The 23871-nt window shown below is 42.3% G+C and overlaps 1 protein-coding gene across 1 annotated transcript; it reads right to left on the minus strand.

The window, feature by feature from the left end:
• chd1l (chromodomain helicase DNA binding protein 1-like) lies at positions 1-23438 on the minus strand (the record flags this gene model as incomplete). Its single annotated transcript, XM_079220877.1, has 25 exons — positions 1-477; positions 697-778; positions 1358-1723; positions 2154-2262; positions 6603-6717; positions 7467-7537; positions 7619-7717; positions 11351-11547; positions 11623-11762; positions 11907-12001; positions 12886-13069; positions 13719-13872; positions 16295-16409; positions 17422-17532; positions 18362-18435; positions 18741-18837; positions 19104-19196; positions 19662-19817; positions 20232-20394; positions 20480-20561; positions 21452-21483; positions 21561-21660; positions 21749-21855; positions 23096-23208; positions 23345-23438. 25 exons carry the CDS (start codon positions 23436-23438, stop codon positions 361-363), a joined length of 3066 nt encoding a protein of 1021 aa, XP_079077003.1. The 3' UTR covers positions 1-360.
• Positions 23439-23871: the final 433 nt, after the last annotated feature.

Genomic DNA, 23871 nt, shown 5'->3' on the forward strand with positions numbered 1-23871 from the left:
GAATGCAAATAACTTTCTTGTTGCAAATTCAGCTTCACAAGTTGATTGGTTCTCATGATTCTTTTAATAGTTTTAAAACTGACATATTTTAAAACACGTAATAATAATTGTAATCCTGGACAATGCAGCTATAATGTAATTATATGCATTCCAGGCTGATTATAGTTATTAAATCATCATTACGAGTCGTCCCGTTGGTCAAAACCACTCCAACTCATTACAATCTGCTCAAACTGCTGAAACCAGACTGTAATAAACTTTAAAAACAAAAACCTCCTGTGAGACAAACCAACAGGTTCAACATCAAGTCAAGACGTTAAACTGAAGACACAGAGTTGAGTCAAGAGATGAAACACGTCGTCATGGCAGCAGGAACGGCTCCACGCCGACTCGCCTCTGTCTGGAGAAGCAGGACTCCAGCCAGCCCGCCTGCACCGGGACGGCCCGGCAGAACCGACCCACCAGACCCCGCAGCTCCTGGTCCACACACACACACACACACACACACACACACACACACACACACACACACACACACACACACACACACAGGTTTCTGCTGAGGAGCTTCATCCCTTATTTTAAATGTCAGAACCGGTCATCACACGGCTAAACGTCACCGCCGTCACGTTAACCTCCTTCTGTAAATTAAAACCGGCGTTCAGCCAGAGGTGATGATGCGATCGTGACGCTGACCTGTGATTGGACGCTGCTCTCCACCTCCGCTACGATGTGCGTGACCTCTGGATTCATGACGTCGTCCTCGTCTCCGTCATACGTGCAGCGCGCTAAGGACATTATGGCGTGAACACGTCTCCATGGAGACTTCACAGGACCCGTGATACAACGGCACATTATTATCAATAAGAGATCAAAGAGATCAAAGATCAACTAAGGTTGAATGTAAACACTGAAAAGAGTAAAATAGATGTAACAATGAAAACTAATTTATATGATAAGAACAAATAATATAAAATATTAAAAAAAAAGGAACAATAATAAAAATAACGCAGTAAAAAGACGTGTGTAAAAACCTTCAGGACGTTGTTCTGTCGTCAGCTTTGTGGTCACATGACTGTTGGTCTCAGATGACTCAATCATGACGTCATAGTTTTATGTTTTTTTTCACAATCTGATTCAAGTAAAGTATTTTAAATGAGGCACGCAGAATAAAATGTCACAATTTTAATCTTCTTATTCTGACGGAAGCGTTTGTCGGACACGATGTGTTCAAGGACCGTCGTAAAGATGAAAGTCCGACAATAACGTCGGTATTCACATCGGCCGGTTGTGATGAACGTGTAGTTTGGGCCGACGGTTTAAATGAAAGCGCTTCGTGGTGGAACTGAAAGGATATGTGACGAGGTAGCGGCCGAGCCGCTTCCTGTCCGACGCCGGCAGGTTGAAGAAAAACACGCGGACGCCGCTCATGAAGTCCGGGAGCGCCGCGGGGCCGCCGGGGCTCCGGGGAGCCGAGGGCCCAGGGGGAGGAGTTGAGGGCCCAGGGGGAGGAGCTGAGGGCCCAGGGGGAGGAGTTGAGGGCCCAGGGGGAGGAGTTGAGGGCCCAGGGGGAGGAGTTGAGGGCCCAGGGGGAGGGGATGAGGGCCCAGGGGGAAGAGCTGAGGGCCCAGGGGGAGGAGCCTCGTCATCAGTCGGCCCCGAGGTGGACGTCGTTGGCGCCGGAGGAGGAGGCGGGTTCTTCGCCGCTCTGTTGTGGTAATAACTGTCCATCAAAGTTCAGGAAATGACAGGGTTCATATACACACACACACACACACACACACACACACACACACACACACACACACACACACACACACACAGACAGACAGACACGCACAAATACGATATGTGTTACGCACACAGACGCGCAAACACTCTAATTGTGTCTAAATGTCTAATTTCCAATATATTTGTAAAGGGTTTAAATATTGTTGTCTATTAAAGAATCAGTTCATGAATTGTGTTTTTGAATGAGGCCGTTTTCATTTGTTGAACATGAATGTGGGGACCCTCTGTTTAAGGATACATGTATGTGGGGACCCTCTGTTTAAGGATACATGTATGTGGGGACCCTCTGTTTAAGGATACATGTATGTGGGGACCCTCTGTTTAAGGATACATGTATGTGGGGACCCTCTGTTTAAGGATACATGTATGTGGGGACGCCTCTGGACGCCAGGTGCTTCCTGATGAGCCGCTCTGTGCCGTACCAGTTGAACCCTCGGGTGGCGTGGCCGATGCGAGGAAGATGGACGCTCGCTTTGAGGGGACGACGACAACAACAACATCAACAACATCAACATCAACATCAACAACAACGCAGAGGAGTCACAAAAGGTTACGCAACAATAAGAAGAGAACAAAGTTGCACATTTCAGCTACAGGGGTTGAGCGGAAAAAACCCTGAAGGGAAATATAATTATTGGCTTGTGCGTCACCAATATAACACACGCACACAGACACACACACAGACACACAAACACACACAGACACAGACACAGACACACACACAGACATAGACACACCGTCCTGCAGATCTCGTCAGGTGAGTCTAACATCACCTGACGGCTGTTGCTGTTCTGAGTCTCTGTGCTTTCTCTCCTCCTGGTTTACATGGACCCTGGTCCTGGTTCTATATGGATCTGGTTCTATCTGGACCCTGGTCCTGATTCTATATGCAGGCATGAAAACGGGTCAGGGGTGAAAAAGGTGAGAAGGATATTACCCCTCTAGTGGGGTCCGGGGGCATGCTCCCCGTAAGAAAAATGTAAATATTCCATATTTTAAAGCATCAATCTGATGCATTTTGAGATGCTTTTTTGCCAACCTGGGGAGAGCTGGAGAAACTTAACTTCAGCCATAAGTCAAAAATTATTATGGCCTCCTTACTAAGTATTATGCAAGCCATTTCATGCCAGCCTGTCACTGGGTCTAACATTTACAGTCAGACCTGCAAACTCATGAGGGGTGAAGAAGGTGACACCAGCGGGGCGGGGGGGGGGAAGGAGGGGGGGGGCAGTGACGGGCGAGTCAGTGCCGAACAGCGTCACTCGTCGAGAAGCTGACAAACGATCATTATGGGTTTTAATTCTTCTTTTGTCAATACCCAAGTGTACATATACTGTATATACACACACACACTACCGTTCAAAAGTTTGGGGTCGCCCAGACAAATGTTCAGTTTCTTCGCAATTTCTCTCATGGAATAGTCTTCATTTCTAAGAACAAGAACAGACTGGCGAGTTTCACATGAAAGTTCTCTTTTTCTGGCCATTTTGAGAATATAATGGAACCCACACATGTGATGCTATGCAAAGGAAGGCCAGTTGTAAAGCTTCTCTCACCAGCATAACTGTTTTAAGTTGTGCTAACATAATTGCACAAGGGTTTTCTAATCATCCATTAGTCTTCTATGCAATGAGCAAACACAACGTACCATTAGAACACTGAGTGATAGTTGCTGGAAATAGGCCTCTATACACCTATGTAGATATTTCATTAACAACCAGACGTTTCCACCTAGAATAGTAATTTACCACATTAACAATGTATAGTGTATTTCTGATTAATTTAATGTTATCTAAAAAAAACAGTGCTTTTCTTTGAAAAATAAGGACATTTCTAAGTGACCCCAAACTTGTGAACGGTAGTGTGTATGTGTATATATATTTTGTAGACTTAATACTTACAATATGCAATACTGCTATACTATACTGAATCTTGTTTTGCTACTACTACATTTCACTTCATAATATTACACTTATATGCCATAATATGTATAATGTACCAGCCTTTTTATTTGACCATATTATGTCATACTGTTATACCACTTTACTTTGAGGAGACGTCACTGTTAGTCTAGAACACTGAATAATGTTTCCACCAGTAAACCTGAACATGCACACCTCTCTCTGTGTGACAGTGATTATAACCGCATAATTATATATATTATAATTAACTAGAGGATACACCTTTTCCTACACGTAGATCTTAAACCCTTAAATATAAACAGGAGCCCGGCCACCCTACAGAGGAAACTCATTTCGTTTTTTTTATTAAAATAAAAGTTGGATAAAATCTCCATTGTCCTCTCCTTATATGTAGTGAGGTGTCGGTAGGTAGAACTTATATGTAGTGAGGTGTCGGTAGTAGAACTTATATGTAGTGAGGTGTCGGTAGGTAGAACTTATATGTAGTGAGGTGTCTGTAGGTAGAACTTATATGTAGTGAGGTGTCAGTAGGTAGAACTTATATGTAGTGAGGTGTCTGTAGGTAGAACTTATATGTAGTGAGGTGTCAGTAGGTAGAACTTATATGTAGTGAGGTGTCGGTAGTAGAACTTATATGTAGTGAGGTGTCGGTAGTAGAACTTATATGTAGTGAGGTGTCGGTAGGTAGAACTTATATGTAGTCAGGTGTCGGTAGGTAGAACTTATATGTAGTCAGGTGTCGGTAGTAGAACTTATATGTAGTGAGGTGTCGTAGGTAGAACTTATATGTAGTGAGGTGTCGGTAGGTAGAACTTATATGTAGTGAGGTGTCAGTAGGTAGAACTTATATGTAGTGAGGTGTCGGTAGGTAGAACTTATATGTAGTCAGGTGTCGGTAGGTAGAACTTATATGTAGTGAGGTGTCGGTAGTAGAACTTATATGTAGTGAGGTGTCAGTAGGTAGAACTTATATGTAGTGAGGTGTCAGTAGGTAGAACTTATATGTAGTGAGGTGTCGTAGGTAGAACTTATATGTAGTCAGGTGTCGGTAGTAGAACTTATATGTAGTCAGGTGTCGGTAGTAGAACTTATATGTAGTGAGGTGTCGGTAGGTAGAACTTATATGTAGTCAGGTGTCGGTAGGTAGAACTTATATGTAGTCAGGTGTCGGTAGTAGAACTTATATGTAGTGAGGTGTCGGTAGGTAGAACTTATATGTAGTGAGGTGTCGGTAGGTAGAACTTATATGTAGTGAGGTGTCGGTAGGTAGAACTTATATGTAGTGAGGTGTCAGTAGGTAGAACTTATATGTAGTGAGGTGTCGTAGGTAGAACTTATATGTAGTGAGGTGTCGGTAGGTAGAACTTATATGTAGTCAGGTGTCGGTAGGTAGAACTTATATGTAGTGAGGTGTCGGTAGTAGAACTTATATGTAGTGAGGTGTCGTAGGTAGAACTTATATGTAGTCAGGTGTCGGTAGGTAGAACTTATATGTAGTGAGGTGTCAGTAGGTAGAACTTATATGTAGTGAGGTGTCGGTAGGTAGAACTTATATGTAGTCAGGTGTCGGTAGGTAGAACTTATATGTAGTGAGGTGTCGGTAGTAGAACTTATATGTAGTGAGGTGTCAGTAGGTAGAACTTATATGTAGTGAGGTGTCAGTAGGTAGAACTTATATGTAGTCAGGTGTCAGTAGGTAGAACTTATATGTAGTCAGGTGTCAGTAGGTAGAACTTATATGTAGTGAGGTGTCAGTAGTAGAACTTATATGTAGTGAGGTGTCAGTAGGTAGAACTTATATGTAGTGAGGTGTCAGTAGGTAGAACTTATATGTAGTCAGGTGTCAGTAGGTAGAACTTATATGTAGTCAGGTGTCAGTAGGTAGAACTTATATGTAGTGAGGTGTCAGTAGTAGAACTTATATGTAGTGAGGTGTCGTAGGTAGAACTTATATGTAGTGAGGTGTCAGTAGGTAGAACTTATATGTAGTGAGGTGTCAGTAGGTAGAACTTATATGTAGTCAGGTGTCAGTAGGTAGAACTTATATGTAGTGAGGTGTCAGTAGTAGAACTTATATGTAGTGAGGTGTCAGTAGGTAGAACTTATATGTAGTGAGGTGTCAGTAGGTAGAACTTATATGTAGTCAGGTGTCAGTAGGTAGAACTTATATGTAGTCAGGTGTCAGTAGGTAGAACTGCAGTACCGCTGACTCGCCGCTCTCCTGTCTGACGTCACACGCTGCCACGGACTCTCCGCTGCCAGTAATCTCACTCGCTGTCTCTCCAACAACGTTAGCTAACGTGTTAGCTAGCTGACTAGTTTGCCATTAAAAAACTGGTGGGAGGGAAATGAAGCCGCTGTAGACATCTTAACGCTGATTGGCCAAGATTTGACACGTCAAAGATCTTCTATTGCTAAGATGATCACCACCTCAGTTTTGTTCTGTGTCCCACTCCATTCTCAGAAACAGCGGACAGTTGACGCCCCCCCCTCTCTCCCAAAAACAAAAACTCTTCGGATCTACACCATTCACGTAGGCTACCTATTTTGGTTTCAAAACGGCGAATTTCGCCGAAAGGTGAGGGATTTTCATGTCTGTATATGGATCTGGTTCTATCTGGACCCTGGTACTGCCCGACACCTATTACCTATTATCCGCATACATCAATATTATTACTACTTGCATTGCAATTAGTATTATAAAACTATTCCTGCTTCTATTATCATATTTATTCATACTTAGTCGTAATTTGCACTTCTGGTCACATGACGTCTATTGTTCTTCTAGTCACGTGACATCTATTGTCCTTCTGGTCACGTGACATCTATTGTCCTTCTGGTCACGTGACATCTCTAGTTCTTCTGTCCATCCTGATAGAGCATCCTCACCTTTGTTTCTTTTGGCCGCGGCGTGGATCTTCTTCAGGCCGTCGTCCAGAGCGGTCAGAAGGATCCCGGACAGCTTGTTGGCTCCGTCTCTCTGCTGCGCGACGATCAAGGCCAGCTGAGAGCGGGAAAACCAAACAGAGATTATTTAGTATTTAAGTAATACGTCTATAATAAACCGTGGAGCCAAAACACAGACACCTAAGGACTACAATGTTTATTATATAAGGTTGAAAATAATATTAAAGGGCAAAACTTATTTCTAAAAAGGGTTACGTTACTTCTCCAAAACTTATTTTTCATTAAATATTATCGATTTATTTTGATTTTATCTCAATTTAAGGTCGACATACATCACAAACATGTCAACTTTATGAAAGGGGACATTTTTATTCTCTACAGTAACGAAAGACAACTGCACCTGAAAAATGAATGTCGTTGCTAAAAATTGAAATATCTGAGACTGACATTTTTTTTATAAAATTACCCAAATATTTAGTATACAAAGAATACTTAAATTGTTGTGTCTGTGTGTTTTTTTTATTTTCATAAAAACACAACAGTGGCATTATGTGAACAAACTCTAACAATAATTACATTTAAAGTTTTTTAGTTAGTTTTGTTGTATCAGTTTAAAAATTTTACTTTTTATGTATATCTGACACTGCACAAAAAATAAAAATAAAAATAAATGTTATACATTTTGACATGTAATGTAGCATTAAGTATCATAACAATAATTACCGTAAATGTTTGTGTTGATAGAATATTTAGAAATGAATGTAAAAGTGTAAATAATTAAACATATGTAATCTGAAGGCAGTTTTTTGACACAGATTTTATTGTTTCCAGTTGAACATAACCTACTTGATCACATCCGTTTATTCTGGACTGTTTGTCATCGATGGGGAGGAGCAGCACATTTCCAACGTCCAGATCTGAAACAGATCAAAAGTTCCAGCTTTACATTTGTTGTTCGTCCTGAGAGCAGAAGACGTTGCGTAATCGCAGTAAAGTACCTTTCATCTTGCCGGCCAGCTCGTACTTCTGTCGCGGTTCATCTGATCTCAGCTCCAGAGCCGTGAACAGGCCTCCTCGGCCCCAGCGGCCAGAGTCGTCTGAGCACAAACACCAGGACTAACACCAGGACTAAAGATCAGGACTAAAGATCAGGACTAAACATCAGGACTAAAGATCAGGACTAAAGATCAGGACTAACACCAGGACTAAACACCAGGACTAACACCAGGACTAAAGATCAGGACTAAAGATCAGGACTAACACCAGGACTAAAGATCAGGACTAAAGATCAGGACTAACACCAGGACTAAAGATCAGGACTAAAGATCAGGACTAAACACCAGGACTAAAGATCAGGACTAAAGATCAGGACTAACACCAGGACTAAAGATCAGGACTAAAGATCAGGACTAAACACCAGGACTAAACACCAGGACTAAAGATCAGGGCTAACACCAGGACTAAAGATCAGGACTAAACACCAGGACTAAAGATCAGGACTAAACACCAGGACTAAAGATCAGGACTAAACACCAGGACTAAAGATCAGGACTAAACACCAGGACTAAAGATCAGGACAAAACACCAGGACTAAAGATCAGGACTAAACACCAGGACTAAAGATCAGGACTAAACACCAGGACTAAAGATCAGGACTAAAGATCAGGACTAAAGATCAGGACTAAACACCAGGACTAAACACCAGGACTAACACCAGGACTAAACATCAGGACTAAAGATCAGGACTAAAGATCAGGACTAACACCAGGACTAAAGATCAGGACTAAAGATCAGGACTAAAGATCAGGACTAAACACCAGGACTAAAGATCAGGACTAAAGATCAGGACTAAACACCAGGACTAAAGATCAGGACAAAAGATCAGGGCTAACACCAGGACTAAAGATCAGGACTAAAGATCAGGGCTAACATCAGGACTAAACACCAAGACTAAACACCAGGACTAAAGATCAGGACTAAACACCAGGACTAACACCAGGACTAAAGATCAGGACTAAACACCAGGACTAACACCAGGACTAAAGATCAGGACTAAACACCAGGACTAAAGATCAGGACTAAACACCAGGACTAACACCAGGACTAAAGATCAGGACTAAAGATCAGGACTAAACACCAGGACTAACACCAGGACTAAAGATCAGGACTAAAGATCAGGACTAACATCAGGACTAAACACCAAGACTAAACATCAGGACTAAAGATCAGGACTAAAGATCAGAACTAACACCAGGACTAAAGATCAGGACTAAACACCAGGACTAAACACCAGGACTAAAGATCAGGACTAAAGATCAGGACTAAAGATCAGGACTAACACCAGGACTAAAGATCAGGACTAAAGATCAGGACTAAAGATCAGGACTAAACACCAGGACTAAAGATCAGGACTAAAGATCAGGACTAAACACCAGGACTAAAGATCAGGACAAAAGATCAGGGCTAACACCAGGACTAAAGATCAGGACTAAAGATCAGGGCTAACATCAGGACTAAACACCAAGACTAAACACCAGGACTAAAGATCAGGACTAAACACCAGGACTAACACCAGGACTAAAGATCAGGACTAAACACCAGGACTAACACCAGGACTAAAGATCAGGACTAAACACCAGGACTAAAGATCAGGACTAAACACCAGGACTAACACCAGGACTAAAGATCAGGACTAAAGATCAGGACTAAACACCAGGACTAACACCAGGACTAAAGATCAGGACTAAAGATCAGGACTAACATCAGGACTAAACACCAAGACTAAACATCAGGACTAAAGATCAGGACTAAAGATCAGAACTAACACCAGGACTAAAGATCAGGACTAAACACCAGGACTAAAGATCAGGACTAAACACCAGGACTAAAGATCAGGACTAAACACCAGGACTAAAGATCAGGACTAAACACCAGGACTAAAGATCAGGACTAAACACCAGGGCTAACACTAGGACTAAAGATCAGGACTAACACCAGGACTAAAGATCAGGACTAAACACCAGGACTAAAGATCAGGACTAAACACCAGGACTAAAGATCAGGACTAAACACCAGGGCTAACACTAGGACTAAAGATCAGAACTAACACCAGGACTAAAGATCAGGACTAAACACCAGGACTAAAGATCAGGACTAAACACCAGGACTAAAGATCAGGACTAAACACCAGGGCTAACACTAGGACTAAAGATCAGGACTAAAGATCAGGGCTAACACCAGGACTAAAGATCAGGACTAAAGATCAGGGCTAACATCAGGACTAAACACCAAGACTAAACACCAGGACTAAAGATCAGGACTAAACACCAGGACTAAAGATCAGGACTAAAGATCAGGACTAAACACCAGGACTAACACCAGGACTAAAGATCAGGACTAAAGATCAGGACTAACACCAGGACTAAAGATCAGGACTAAAGATTAGGACTAAACACCAGGACTAACACCAGGACTAACATCAGGACTAAACACCAAGACTAAACATCAGGACTAAAGATCAGGACTAAAGATCAGGACTAACATCAGGACTAAAGATCAGGATTAACATCAGGACACACACATCCAGACTAAACATATTCTAATGCACACACACATCCAGACTAAACATTTTCTAATGCACACACACATCCAGACTAAACATCTTCTAATGCACACACATCCAGACTAAACATCTTTTAATGCACACACACAATGAAAAGATGGTGCAGTCTGAACCTGAGATATTACAGGATATCACAGTATGCACGAAAAAAAATAGTTAGAAATATTCCCTTTTATAGTCGATTAGAAACCAAAAACTGCATCTTCAGGACACAAGGTAATATATAATAAATATAATAATACAACACGCATAACAAGTCAGTAACTTCAGCCTTCATTAACTGACAACATTCAGTGTCTTAAAGGGGCTTTTACCACTAACTCTAAATAAATTAAACAAAAAGTGCATTTAAAAAAAGTGTACAACATTAACCTTTCTTCTGATCACCTGAAGCAGCATCACTTCAACCTGAGGTCTCTGACATGGCCTGAGAGGAGGAGTTCATACTGAGAACTCATCTATTCATGATCGGATTCAATGAACAAACTCTTTCAAAGTAAAATAATGATATTGAGGGACACAAAGCACAAATATTCATAGACAACATTGAAGTAACTCTGACTGTAATGAAAAATACTATGAAGTTTGTTCCTGAATAATTATTCCTGTATGCTTGATGTACGTAGCACATCTCAATTAATCCTCATTTTATTTGTTGTCCAAATTATCACAACAAGATTTTATTAAATCTAAAATAAAGCTCATCTGCTCCTCTCTTCAGAAAACACAAACTTCTGTCAGTTTTTAATCTATAAACATGTAGCAGACTCGTGTATGAATGTATTAATATGTACACCGAACCATCTGACTCAAATTAGCAAAGATTTAAAACTCTTCATGGATTTAATTGTAAAGCAACTTGTAAACATAAACTACTTTTTATTTTTTATCCTTTCTGCGCTCAGAGACGTTACCACTTTCCTCCACAGGGGGCGCCAGAATCCACACTAAACTAAGGTTCCTCACAGCAACTTTGAACTCCGTCAGATATTTTGATGTATTTATTATATTTTTTGCATGTAAAAGGAAAAGTAAAAATAAACACTAAAAACTATGAGTGCTGCTGCCAGCGTCCTCTCGGCCGCTCGCAGCGCGGCGGGGTTCCTACCGACACAGTGGACGATGATGGCGTCTCCCTGAGCGGCGTGAGGATGGGTCACATCCCCCAGGACGTAGCGGATGGCCGTGCCGTCAGAGTCTGTGGAGCACACGCTGCCGTCGTCGTCCTCCTCCTCCTCGTCTTCTTCACTGTCCGCCGGCGGCAGGCAGCGTGACCTGTAGCCGCACGACTCCCACCACGTCATTCTGCTCGAGGAGAAGACGGCGCGTGTCAGAAGTGTGTGAAACAAAAACACACGAAGCGATTTGAGAATTCTTTACTTTTTCTTGTGTTTCTGCTCTTGCTGCTTCTTCTTCGCGTCCTCCTGGAGTTTGGCTCTCTTGGCTGCAGCCTCCTCCCGTCTCTGGCGTCTGAGCTCCAGCTCAGCCTCCGCCATGGGCTTCCTCTTCTTCGTTGGTGTCTAAAGGACCATAAATTACTAAATGAACATCATGCTGTATAAAAGAAGACTCAAAATTAGAGATTGAGACATAAACTCATGTTTACAATGTTTACTGAGGGAATACATCAAGAGAAGTAGAGTCATTTATATAGACTTCTATACAACCAGAGGAGTCTCCAGCAGGCGGTCGAAGCTCTTCTGGTCTTCAGCGCTCGGGTCCCGGCTGTAGTCTCTCCCCTCAAAGTAGTACATGTGGTCTGCAGGAAACGCCGATACTCATTATTGATTATCCATATTAACAGATACAGATCACTTTGTTGTTGGATTATAGCATCTGGTCCCAGATAAGAATATATTCTTAGCGTTAATGAATTCTAATAATGAGCTGAGAGCATGTTAGGAAGTTTAGGACAGGTAGCCACCTACCTATCTAACCTCCAGCTAATAAGCTAAGCCAAGCTAACTATAACAGGGCTGACACATGTAGACAGGTAGCCACCTACCCATCTAACCTCCAGCTAATAAGCTAAGCTAAGCTAACTATAACAGGGCTGACACATGTAGACAGGTAGCCACCTACCCATCTAACCTCCAGCTAATAAGCTAAGCCAAGCTAACTATAACAGGGCTGACACATGTAGACAGTTAGCCACCTACCTATCTAACCTCCAGCTAATGAGCTAACTATAGCAGGGCTGACACACCTAATATATATTAGAGGTGAATTATGAGCCGTTTAACTTCCTAACGCGCTCTAAGCTCATTATTAGACTTCATTAACACTATTAATGACGAGATGTGTTTTAATCAATATAAATAGTCTTTTATGTCCTTATCATTTGAATAGTGTGTATTATGGAGAAATAAAACACTATAAATGACCGTAACAAAGGGATGTGGCCAGAGATGCGTGACCCGATCTAAACTGTGAGTTCTATGATCCGTTGCCTCAGTAACTTCTACTCATTCTTGGAAAAGGAAACCTGAACCCAACAGAGGAAACCTGTGGTGCATTTTCACCTTCGCAAGATCGAGAAGCGAAAGTACGAGTGAGGTGCGTCACGTGCCAGAAGAACATCAAAGGGTTAAGATCAGCTGAGCGTTCTGCACACGAGCGCCGGATTTAAAAGATAACGCGTACTCTGCCTGTCAGATTCAGAGACGCCCTCCTCCTCCTCCTCTTCTTCCTCCTCCTCCTCCTCCTCCTCCTCCACCCAGCAGCTGCCCTCCGATGAACCGAGGATCTTCTCCAGTTTCACGTCCGTCACCGAGCTCTCCGACGACGACAGAAGCTTATCGACCCCGAACTTCAGGATCTCGCTGAGCTGCAGCCGGGAAGCGGAAATCAGAGGAAGGAGAAATGACGTTATTTGTGTTATTGTTATTGTCAGGATTCAGACACATTCTGACCAACGGGTTGCACGACTTTTCCATGACTTTTCATCAAATTCCCAAATTCCCATGACTTTTTAACCAAATTACCATGACTTTTCCATGACTTTTAACCAAATGTCATTACAAACATTTAGTGAAGTCTGGGTGTAAACAGTAAAAAGTGAGTAAATGTAGTATTTAAACTAACAATGAGAATACAAAGCATACAGTAAACCTTAAATGACTCAAATGAATGAGACAATAGTTTGATTAAAAGAATAAACATTTATATAGATGCCTGTATGTATGCCTGCTGATATTCTGAGTCTCTTTTAAAAGCATATTCACTATTTCAAACTCAGTGTAAATGAACGTCATGAACACATGAATATAACACATTTACATGAACACATGAATATAACGCATTTACATGACTGTTACTAAACTTTTGGATCTTTTTTGTGTGTGACTTTTCCAGGACTGAAAATAACCATTTCAAATTCCATGACTGTTCCAGGTTTTCCATGAGCGTAAGAACCCTGTGTTGTTGTTGTTGTTGTTGTTGTTGTTGTTGTCGTCGCGTGAGAGTTGCTGAGGCACCTGCAGTCCTGCAGCGGCGGTCTGCGCTCGGTCCAGCAGGGAGAAGCGTCCCTCTTCGATCACCGTGTTGGTGAGCTGCAGCTTGGAGGCGGCTCTGGAATACATGATCTCCTCCACGGTGTCTCTGGCCAGCAGACGCATCACCTTCACCGGCCTGAGAGGAGAGGAGAGGAGAGGGGAGGAGGAGAGAGGGGAGGAGAGGAGGAGAGAGGGGAGAGGAGAGGGGAGGAGAGGAGGAGGAGAGGGGAGGGGAGGATAGGAGGAGAGGAGAGAGGGGAGGAGAGGAGGAGAGAGGGGAGAGGAGAGGGGAGGGGAGGGGAGGAGAGAGGGGAGGAGAGGGGAGGGGAAGATAGGAGAGGAGAGGAGGAGAGAGGGGAGGGGAGGATAGGAGGAGAGGAGGAGAGGGGAGGGGAAGATAGGAGAGGAGAGGAGGAGAGAGGAGAGGGGAGGATAGGAGAGGAGGAGAGAGGGGAGGGGAGGAGTGGAGTGGAGGAGAGGGGGGCGGGGGGAGGGGAGGAGTGGAGTGGAGGAGAGGGGGGCGGGGGTAAGGGAGGAGTGGAGTGGAGGAGAGGGGGGAGGGGAAGGGAGGAGAGGAGGAGAGAGGAGGAGGAGAGAGGAGATGAGATGAGAGGAGAGAGGAGAGAGGAGAGAGGAGAGATGAGATGAGAGGAGAGAGGAGGAGAGAGGAGAGATGAGATGAGATGAGAGGAGAGAGGAGAGATGAGATGAGAGGAGAGAGGAGGAGAGAGGAGGAGGAGAGAGGAGATGAGATGAGAGGAGAGAGGAGGAGAGAGGAGAGATGAGATGAGAGGAGAGAGGAGAGATGAGATGAGAGGAGAGGAGAGAGGAGGAGAGAGGAGGAGGAGAGAGGAGGAGGAGGGGGGAGAGGGGAGGAGGAGAGAGAGAGGGGGGGGGGGGTGGGGGGGGGGAGAGAGAGGAGAGAGGATCAGAAAGGCTCCAGAAGGTCAGGATGCATGAAGTCCAGGTGAGAAGGTCACGCAGCATCCTTAAAGAGACAGTACACCTCAAAATGATAACATATAACTTCAGGCTTTTTAATGTTGTTTTTTTCCGACATACTTATACTTTAGATTGTGATATATTTATTACATTCTATACTATACATTTTTTATGATTTTTTCTCAATATAATATACTACGACTATAGTATACGGTTCACAAAAGTTCAAAATAATAAAACTATCCTGATATTGATTAGTATGCTTATTTGTTTTTTACACTAACTATATGCGTCACGGTGTCGGGTGGCTTCCTGTTTTATTTTGTAGTCCGTGTCCTGTGGCCCCGCACTTCCTGCCCCGTCTGCCTTGTCCCTGATTGTTTATTCCCTTCACCTGTCCTTGTTCCAGACTCCTCCTCCTCATGTGCCTTTCACCTGTGTGATTGTGAAGCCCCGCCCTCATTGTTTCCACCTGTGCCTCGTTGCCTGTCTTCCGTGTGTGTCTTCCGTGTGTGTCTTTAGTGTGTGTCTTCCGTGTGTGTCTTCCGTGTGTGTCTTCCGTGTGTGTCTTCAGTCGTCCCTGTGCAGGCTTGTCTTTCTCTGGTCCGTGTCTCACCTGCATGCTGCGTCACCACCATCACCTGTAAGTGTTTCTGGTGTTCTTTGTTGTGTTCTTTGCTAAGTGAAGAACGTTTTGGATGTTTGTTTTATCTGGACTCCAGTCTCCGCCTGCACTCGAGTGTTTGCTGTTCACACCCAGACGTGACAATATATACGACTTTTTAATGTTTTGGTTTTTTGAAACGTAGGATTTTAATTATTTTTTTACATACCAATACATTAAGTTTATTATTTAACTTTTCTACTTTTTTTGGGGGGATTTTTTTTTTCCAATATGACTAAAGAGACCGTTCACCTCCAAATAAAAAACTAAACTATCCTGATGTTATATTTTTTACATAGTATTACTTAAGTTTCTTTATTAACTTTTATATATTTTTTTCCAGAAGTTTTTGTATCCTACTATACTTTTAAATTTTTTTTTTTTTTTTTTTTTTTTTTTACATTCTATACCATTACTTTTTAATTAAGTTTTTGTTCAACATACTATACTATGACTTCTTAGTTTCCTCTTCCCTGTAGTGATATGTTTAGGCTATTCAAAATAAATGTAATATACCAGGCTGAACGTGTCCTCTGCTTCCACTAGGAACCGTGTTTAACGTCCAAACGCTATGAATTGTGGGGAATTCCTTCAGCCAGTCTGCAGAAATGTGGACTGATGGAAAGTGTTCATAAAGGGCTCAAAACTAAAAATACCTGAAACTGTCATTGGTAAAGTGGCATTGTGGGTAATGTAGGCACAAGGTGGAAGAATTCGTTGACTAAAAAAACCTCAGGTATTTATGGTGCTGTTTTCTTTTAACCTGTCCATCAGCGGAGGACATTTAAAGTCGACTTACGGATTAACCTGATGACATCATCAGGTTTTTTCATCAGACTTCAGGAAGCTGCTCCCGCGGTAAAGAGGACATGATGCAACAATCTCAGGAAACATGGCGTCGCGTCCTTTTAACCAACAGAACCCGTTACAGCTGATGGGACGTCACGCTCACCTGTTCTGACCAATCCGGTGGCAGCGGGCAGCCGCCTGCAGGTCATTTTGAGGGTTGAAGTCGCTGTCCATGAAGATCACGGTGTCAGCAGCTGTGAGGTTCAGGCCGACGCCGCCTGCAAAGACAACACGGGGTCTGAAAACTACTTATTCACACATGGCAAGCATTCAACCCTTTATCACTTTAAAGAAGTTACAAGTCCTGATCATTCATGTTCAGAACTTTAACCCTTTGAATTATGTTTTACATAATGACACTTTATATAGAAAACAAACATTAATTCTGATGCGTTACATCGAAGAAAGCAGCAGGAGAATAACATTATCTCTATAATACAGCAGTGATGCCTCTAGTGGACACCAGGAGAATAACATGTATTATCTCTATAATACAGCTGTGATGCCCCTAGTGGACAGCAGGAGAATAACATGTATTATCTCTATAATACAGCAGTGATGCCCCTAGTGGACACCAGGAGAATAACATGTATTATCTCTATAATACAGCTGTGATGCCCCCAGTGGACACCAGGAGAATAACATGTATTATCTCTATAATACAGCAGTGATGCCCCTAGTGGACACCAGGAGAATAACATGTATTATCTCTATAATACAGCAGTGATGCCTCTAGTGGACACCAGGAGAATAACATGTATTATCTCTATAATACAGCAGTGATGCCTCTAGTGGACACCAGGAGAATAACATGTATTATCTCTATAATACAGCAGTGATGCCCCTAGTGGACACCAGGAGAATAACATGTATTATCTCTATAATACAGCAGTGATGCCCCCAGTGGACACCAGGAGAATAACATGCATTATCATATTACTGAATGAATATTTGGTTATGATCAGAAAATGATGTTGGTTAAAAGATTTTAAATAAAATATTTAGTATTTCATTGCAGGTTGTGGATCAACTTTTTCTATAAGTGAGGCACCGGGATTAAATAATAGCGCAAATAATTCAAAAAAGCCAACACTGGTTGTAATATTCTGCATCCCTGATGCATTAAAAAGCCCAATATGAACCTTATTGATCCCTGATAATGTTCAGTTATCTCCTACACATCACTAGAACACGGTTTCCTGTTCCTAGTCCTTAATAGGTTTCTGTCACCTGCTTTAGTGCTCAGAAGAAAAACGAAGATATCTTTGCTGCTGAAGTTCTTCACTGCTAGATTTCTTTCTTCCCCTCGAACGGACCCGTCCAGACGCTCATAGCTATAACCTGAAGAGAGAAGATTCAGTTCAGAGCTTTTTTTATGGAGAGGCATTTCAAAATGTATTTATTTAGTTACATTTTTGGAAACATCCAGTAGAGCATGTGATCAGGAAATCATGGAGGTTTCTGATCTCTGGTTGTTTACAAAGTCACATGATCAATCAGTGTTTAGACCAACAGGAGGAGAGCTAGTAACGTTAGCAGCACTGCTAACATCCTCCTCTGTTGCTCTCCCTCAGGTTTCTTCCCCTTTTTCCCTGTGAAAGGGTTTTTACTATCTTTATTGGGACTATTTCCTGATCTGATGTGAGGTCCCAGGACAGGATGTTATGTTACAGATTGTAAAGCCCTCCGAGGCAAACTTGTATTTGTGATGTTGGGCTATACAAAATACACTGAATTGAATTACAGCACCGCTAACTGAGAACCAACAGGAGAGCTAGTAACGTTAGCAGTACTGCTAACAGAACCAACAGGAGGAGAGCTAGTAACGTTAGCAGCACTGCTAACAGAACCAACAGGAGGAGAGCTAGTAACGTTAGCAGCACCGCTAACAGAACCAGCAGAGGTTCACTTCAGTTACACTATGATGCGCTCAGGCTCTGGTCAGTGAAAATGAGTACAGGCTGAAGGTAAATTATAACGTACATCATTAAAGTAAAAAGATTTCAGAGCGTTGAAATGATTTTTGGGACGAAGACGACGACAAATACATATTCTGGATCCTGCTATAATCAAACAACAAAGGGATCTGTATCTGTTAATATGGATCATCAGTTTTGTTTTTGTGCTGATCCGAACTGGCCATAAAACATATGATTATCAAACAATTTACCTCTGAACTCCATGTAATCCTGGAGAATGTCCAGCATCCTCGTCATCTGAGAGAACAGCAGGATCCGATGGCCTCTTCATCCACACGGGACCAGAGACCAGAGCAGTGAGGACGAGTTCATGGATCAGGTGGCGGGTTATGTGGTGAATTGAGACATAACTAGGGACAGGGTACCTACACACCCGTCTGCGGGGCACCTACACACCCGTCTGCGGGGTACCTACACACCCGTCTGCGGGGTACCAATACTCTTACCGGTTCTTTTTCATTATATTGTGAAAAAAAAGACAATTAATGAAGAAAAGAATCCACATTTCTTGAGCTCATCAATGATCTCGGTGATTGTCTAGAGAGAGACAGACGTGGAGACAGGACTCACCCTTTGTGGAGGTAAGCCAGCACGCTGTCCAGGAGGCAGAGTTTCCCGCTGGCTTGCACCAGATGCTCCCCCATCTCAAAGGGCTCCGGCTCCACCCCTACAGGGAGAAGACGACAGGCTCGTTGGAGAGGAGTCAGATCTGATCACCGGCGATCGGCGCGCAATGCATGCTGGGTAGATTTGTATCCGACTTGGTCTGACGTTATGCACACGTGGTCAACGATAATCTCACGAGAGCAAGGCGGCTGCCTATTTTAGAGCCAGGCGCCGCAGTAGCTCCATCGACTGCGTGGCCCAGTGCATGATGGGAAACGACTGACCACCAGTTGATCACCGGTTGATCCCCGGTTGATCCGGCCTCACCGTCAAACAGGTACGGGTGGTCGACACACTTCCGCAGGTTCATCAGGATGTTCAGCAGCTTGTTCTTGTTGCCACGGTTACTCCCAAAAGCCTCTGGAAACAGATCGATGAGGATTTTAAATGCATCCGTGTGTTTTTATTGCAATAATAAGCAGCGGGGGTCGTGTTTTTCTTTCTAAGAACTAAAACTGACAGTTTCTTTCACGGAAGATTCAATTGTATGTTAATACAAAATAATGAATAAATATAAGAATCTGAGAAAATATGATTCTATACTGTGAATGTAGTTCTATTATGTGTGTGTGTGTGTGTATATATATTATACACACACAACGCATCTATTTATGCAACAAAACTGCAAACCCAAACCCGTCTTTCCTCCAGGAGATCAATAAAGAGATCAATGCATGTGTGTAAATTAGACTTCTGGTGCTAAAAATCTGGGTTTTTTTGGCGCTAAAAAACTTTTAACATTAGCCGATACATTGTTATTAGAGTATATCAGGTTTTTTAAGCTCTCGCATGGATTCCAGATGTGGATCCGGCCTCTGGTCTCACCCGGGTCCTTCATCAGAAGCGCTTTGTAGAACTTCTTCTGCAGGGCCGACATGCCGTGGTACAGCAGCAGCTCCGTCTTCTTCGGCAGATCCATGGCCACTTCAGACTTCACCCGGCGCAGCAGGAAGGGCTCCAGCACGCGCTGCAGCTCCGCCGCTAGAGGACCAAGGACAGAGTGAGGATGACAGAGTGAGGACCAAGAGGATGACAGAGTGAGGATGACAGAGAGAACGAGCAGCAGCGGGGGTCGTGTTCTTGCAGAACGTCAAACTCTAATATCTTACAACGCTTCATCTTTCTAAACATGCCCCTAAAAGCCAGAGTTTGGATTTTTCGAAACACTGATGTAACCCAGAGCTCAGGAGCTGCTGCTGCATCACCTGGAGGGAGTTTGACTTGTTGAGACTTTAGAGAACCTGAACTAACTCTTTAAAACTTTAAAGTCTCTCAGCAACTCAAACTCTAAAATACGTCCCACAGAACATCACTTGCTCATTCTGCTGCAGAAGAAGCTCTGAACATCGTACTGTCCCTTTAAGAGGCCTCGTCTGGTTCCTCTGTGCTTCGTACCGAGAGCGCGTCGACTCTGAACTTTTCCGTACAAGCTGGTGAAGTCGTCGGCCTCCTCGGCCGTGAAGACGTCGGGCTGGATGAAGCTCAGCAGGGAGTAGAGCTCCTGCAGGTTGTTCTGGATGGGGGTCCCGGTCAGCAGGACCCTGAAGCCCACCGAGAACTACAGCAGAGCAGAACGGGGGGTTAGAGCCGATGAAACAAACATGAAGGAACAGAAACCCGTCAGCTCCAGGTGAGGCTCCTACCTGAGTCAGGGTCTTGTGCAACACTGAGTTCTGATTCTTCAGCCTGTGAGCTTCGTCTACGACGAGCACCTGCCACGTCCTCCTGAGGACACGCCCCCAATGTTTAATACACACATCCTGCTACACACAGGGCTCACACACACTCTGACCAGTGGGTCCATGACTTTAAACCAAATGTCCATGACAAACATTTAGTGAAGTCTGGGTGTAAACGGTAAAAAGTGAGTAAATGTAGTATTTAAACTAACAATGAGAACACAAAGCATACAGTAAACCTTAAATGACTCAAATGAATGAGACAATAGTTTGATTAAAAGAATAAACATTTATATAGATGCCTGTATGTATGCCTGCTTATATTTTGAGTCTTTCTTTTAAAGCATATTCATTATTTCAAACTCAGCGTAAATGAACGTCGTGAACACATGAATATAACACATTTACATGAACACATGAATATAACACATTTACATGACTTACTAAACTTTTGGGGTTTTATTTTTTCAAGGATCTTTGTATTTTCCATTTCAACTTTAAGTCTCTTTTGCATAATTATACCGTCCTGTAAAAACTTTAATCTACACGGTAGCTGGTTTTTAAAAGCCAAACTGCTGGTTTCTTTCTTAAAGGGCCAGTGTGTAGAATAGTGACATCTAGTGGTGAAGTTGCAGACGACAACCAACTAAATATCTCAACGTGTAGAGAACTACTAGTCTCTAGAGTCAGGTTTGTCCGCTCTGGGCTCCTGTAGGAACACGGCGGACTCCGCCTCCAACTTCATATCTGTCTATGAAGGGAAAACAACGATTCTCAGTTTAAGGTGATCACACTAGTGTATTATCTTATCTTAAATTCCTGCTAATAAACTCCTAAATGCTGCACACTAAAAAGATCAAAGTCTTCCTCCTCTGATTTCTGCTGAAAGTGTCAAAAGATCCAATCAAAGTTTCCGATGTGTAGTTCAGGACTCACCGTCTCAAGAATGAAGCGTCTTTGAGACACAGCTGAAAGGAGAGATTAGTTTAGAAGCTTTTAAGACGTCTGCCTCCACACAGATGAACCCGTGAGGTGGACCACAGACCTCGTACGTCGTGAGCAGAACATCAAAGTCCTGCGTCTGCAGCTCGGCTCGTCTCCCTTTGTCTCCGTTGTAGCTCAACACGGTCAGAGCCGGAGAGAAGCTGCAACGAGAAGCAGAGCCTGAGACGCCTGTCCTCTCGCCTGCTAGAAGATCAAAGCTTCAACATCACACAGGAAGTGAGCGGGAACCTCTGCAGCTCCCGCCTCCAGTTCTCCATGACGGACAGCGGGCTCAGAACCAGGAACGGACCTCTGATGCCCAGAGACCCCGACATGAAGACCAGCAGAGAGATCGTCTGAGAGACACGGTTATTAACAACGTTATGATATTATTATAACAACGTTATGATATTACTATAACAACGTTATGATATTACTATAACAACGTTATGATGATGGTACTATAACAACGTTATGATATTATTACAACAACGTTATGATATTATTACAACAACGTTATGATATTATTATAACAACGTTATGATATTATTATAACAACGTTATGATATTACTATAACAACGTTATGATGATGGTACTATAACAACGTTATGATATTACTATAACAACGTTATGATATTACTATAACAACGTTATGATGATGGTACTATAACAACGTTATGATGATGGTATTATAACAACGTTATGATATTATTATGACAACGTTATGATATTATTATAACAACGTTATGATATTATTATAACAACGTTATGAAATTATTACAACAACGTTATGATATTATTATAACAACGTTATGATATTACTATAACAACGTTATGAAATTATAACACAACGTTATGTTATTATAACAACGTTATGAAATTATAACACAGCGTTATGATATTATTATAACACAGCATTATGATATTACCATAACACAGCATTATGATGTTATTATAACACAGCATTATGATATTACCATAACACAGCATTATGATATTATTATAACACAGCGTTATGATATTATTATAACACAGCGTTATGATATTATTATAACACAGCATTATGATATTATTATAACACAGCATTATGATGTTATTATAACACAGCATTATGATATTACCATAACACAGCATTATGATATTATTATAACACAACGTTATGATATTACCATAACACAGCATTATGATGTTATTATAACACAACATTATGATATTACCATAACACAGCATTATGATATTATTATAACACAACGTTATGATATTACCATAACACAGCGTTATGATGTTATAACACAACATTGATATTACCATAACATCAGTTATATTACTATAACATCATGACAGTTATATTACTATATCATAATTAGTTATATCACAATAACACAACAGTTAAATGTATATTTTGTTCAATAAAAGAATGATTCAAATAATTTCCTTTCATTCTTTTTATTTCAATAAGAAACTTCCTGTTTCAGTGTGAATCTACCCAGAAGCCTCTGTGAAGTTACACTAAGCTGTGATATAAAAACACAGTAGGTGTATTAGTACCTGCACTTAAAGGTACAGTAACACAGTGAGGCGCGTGCAGCTCATACCTGACAGGTCTTCCCCAAACCCATCTCATCTCCCAGAATGCACCCCTGCTGGTTCTGCAGACACTGGATCAGCCACTGGACCCCGTCCAGCTGGTACGGCCTCAGCTGGACCCCTGAGGGAAGGACACAAGGAGACAAGGAGACACACCGGAACGTCAAGGAGACGATTTCCATGGTGAGTTTGACAGTTAAACGGTCTTAACTTATCTTAACTTAAGTTAAACACAGAACTAAAGCTTCCTGAAGCACCTGTTAATCCACACGTGATCAGGTCGCTCTGCGTCACGGACGTCTTCTGCGTCTCTGCGACGCTGCTTTTGATTTTAGACAGAAAGTCCGCCATGTTCCAGCCGCTTGTGAACGGACGTTAGTCCGCCGCGGTTCGGTTGTCGTCGTTGGGACGTCCAGCTACACTTCCTGGTTGGGTCACGTGGGGCTGTAGGGAAACGGGCGCGCGCGCGCCAGTTTAAACGCCCAGTGAAAACGGAAGTTGGAGAAGCGAAAGCCTCGCCCTTTCCGGTTGAGTAATTAAAGTAAATATAAACTTTAAACTTCTCAATTTTAATGGGAACATCCTTCAGTTATGATCTTTATTAATTAATGTATTTATTTTAAAATATTAAATCTTTAAACTAAATTATTAAATACAAAAAATAAAAATATATATTTAAAGTTCGAATTTAATTTTAAAATTTAAAAACTTTCATTTTTACAATTTATTTACAGTTTTTATAAAATAACACTTATTTTTGTTAATTTTTTTTATTAAAACTGAG

Source organism: Taurulus bubalis (assembly GCF_910589615.1).
Source record: "Taurulus bubalis genome assembly, chromosome: 7".
NCBI classification, from domain to species: Eukaryota; Metazoa; Chordata; class Actinopteri; order Perciformes; family Cottidae; genus Taurulus; species Taurulus bubalis.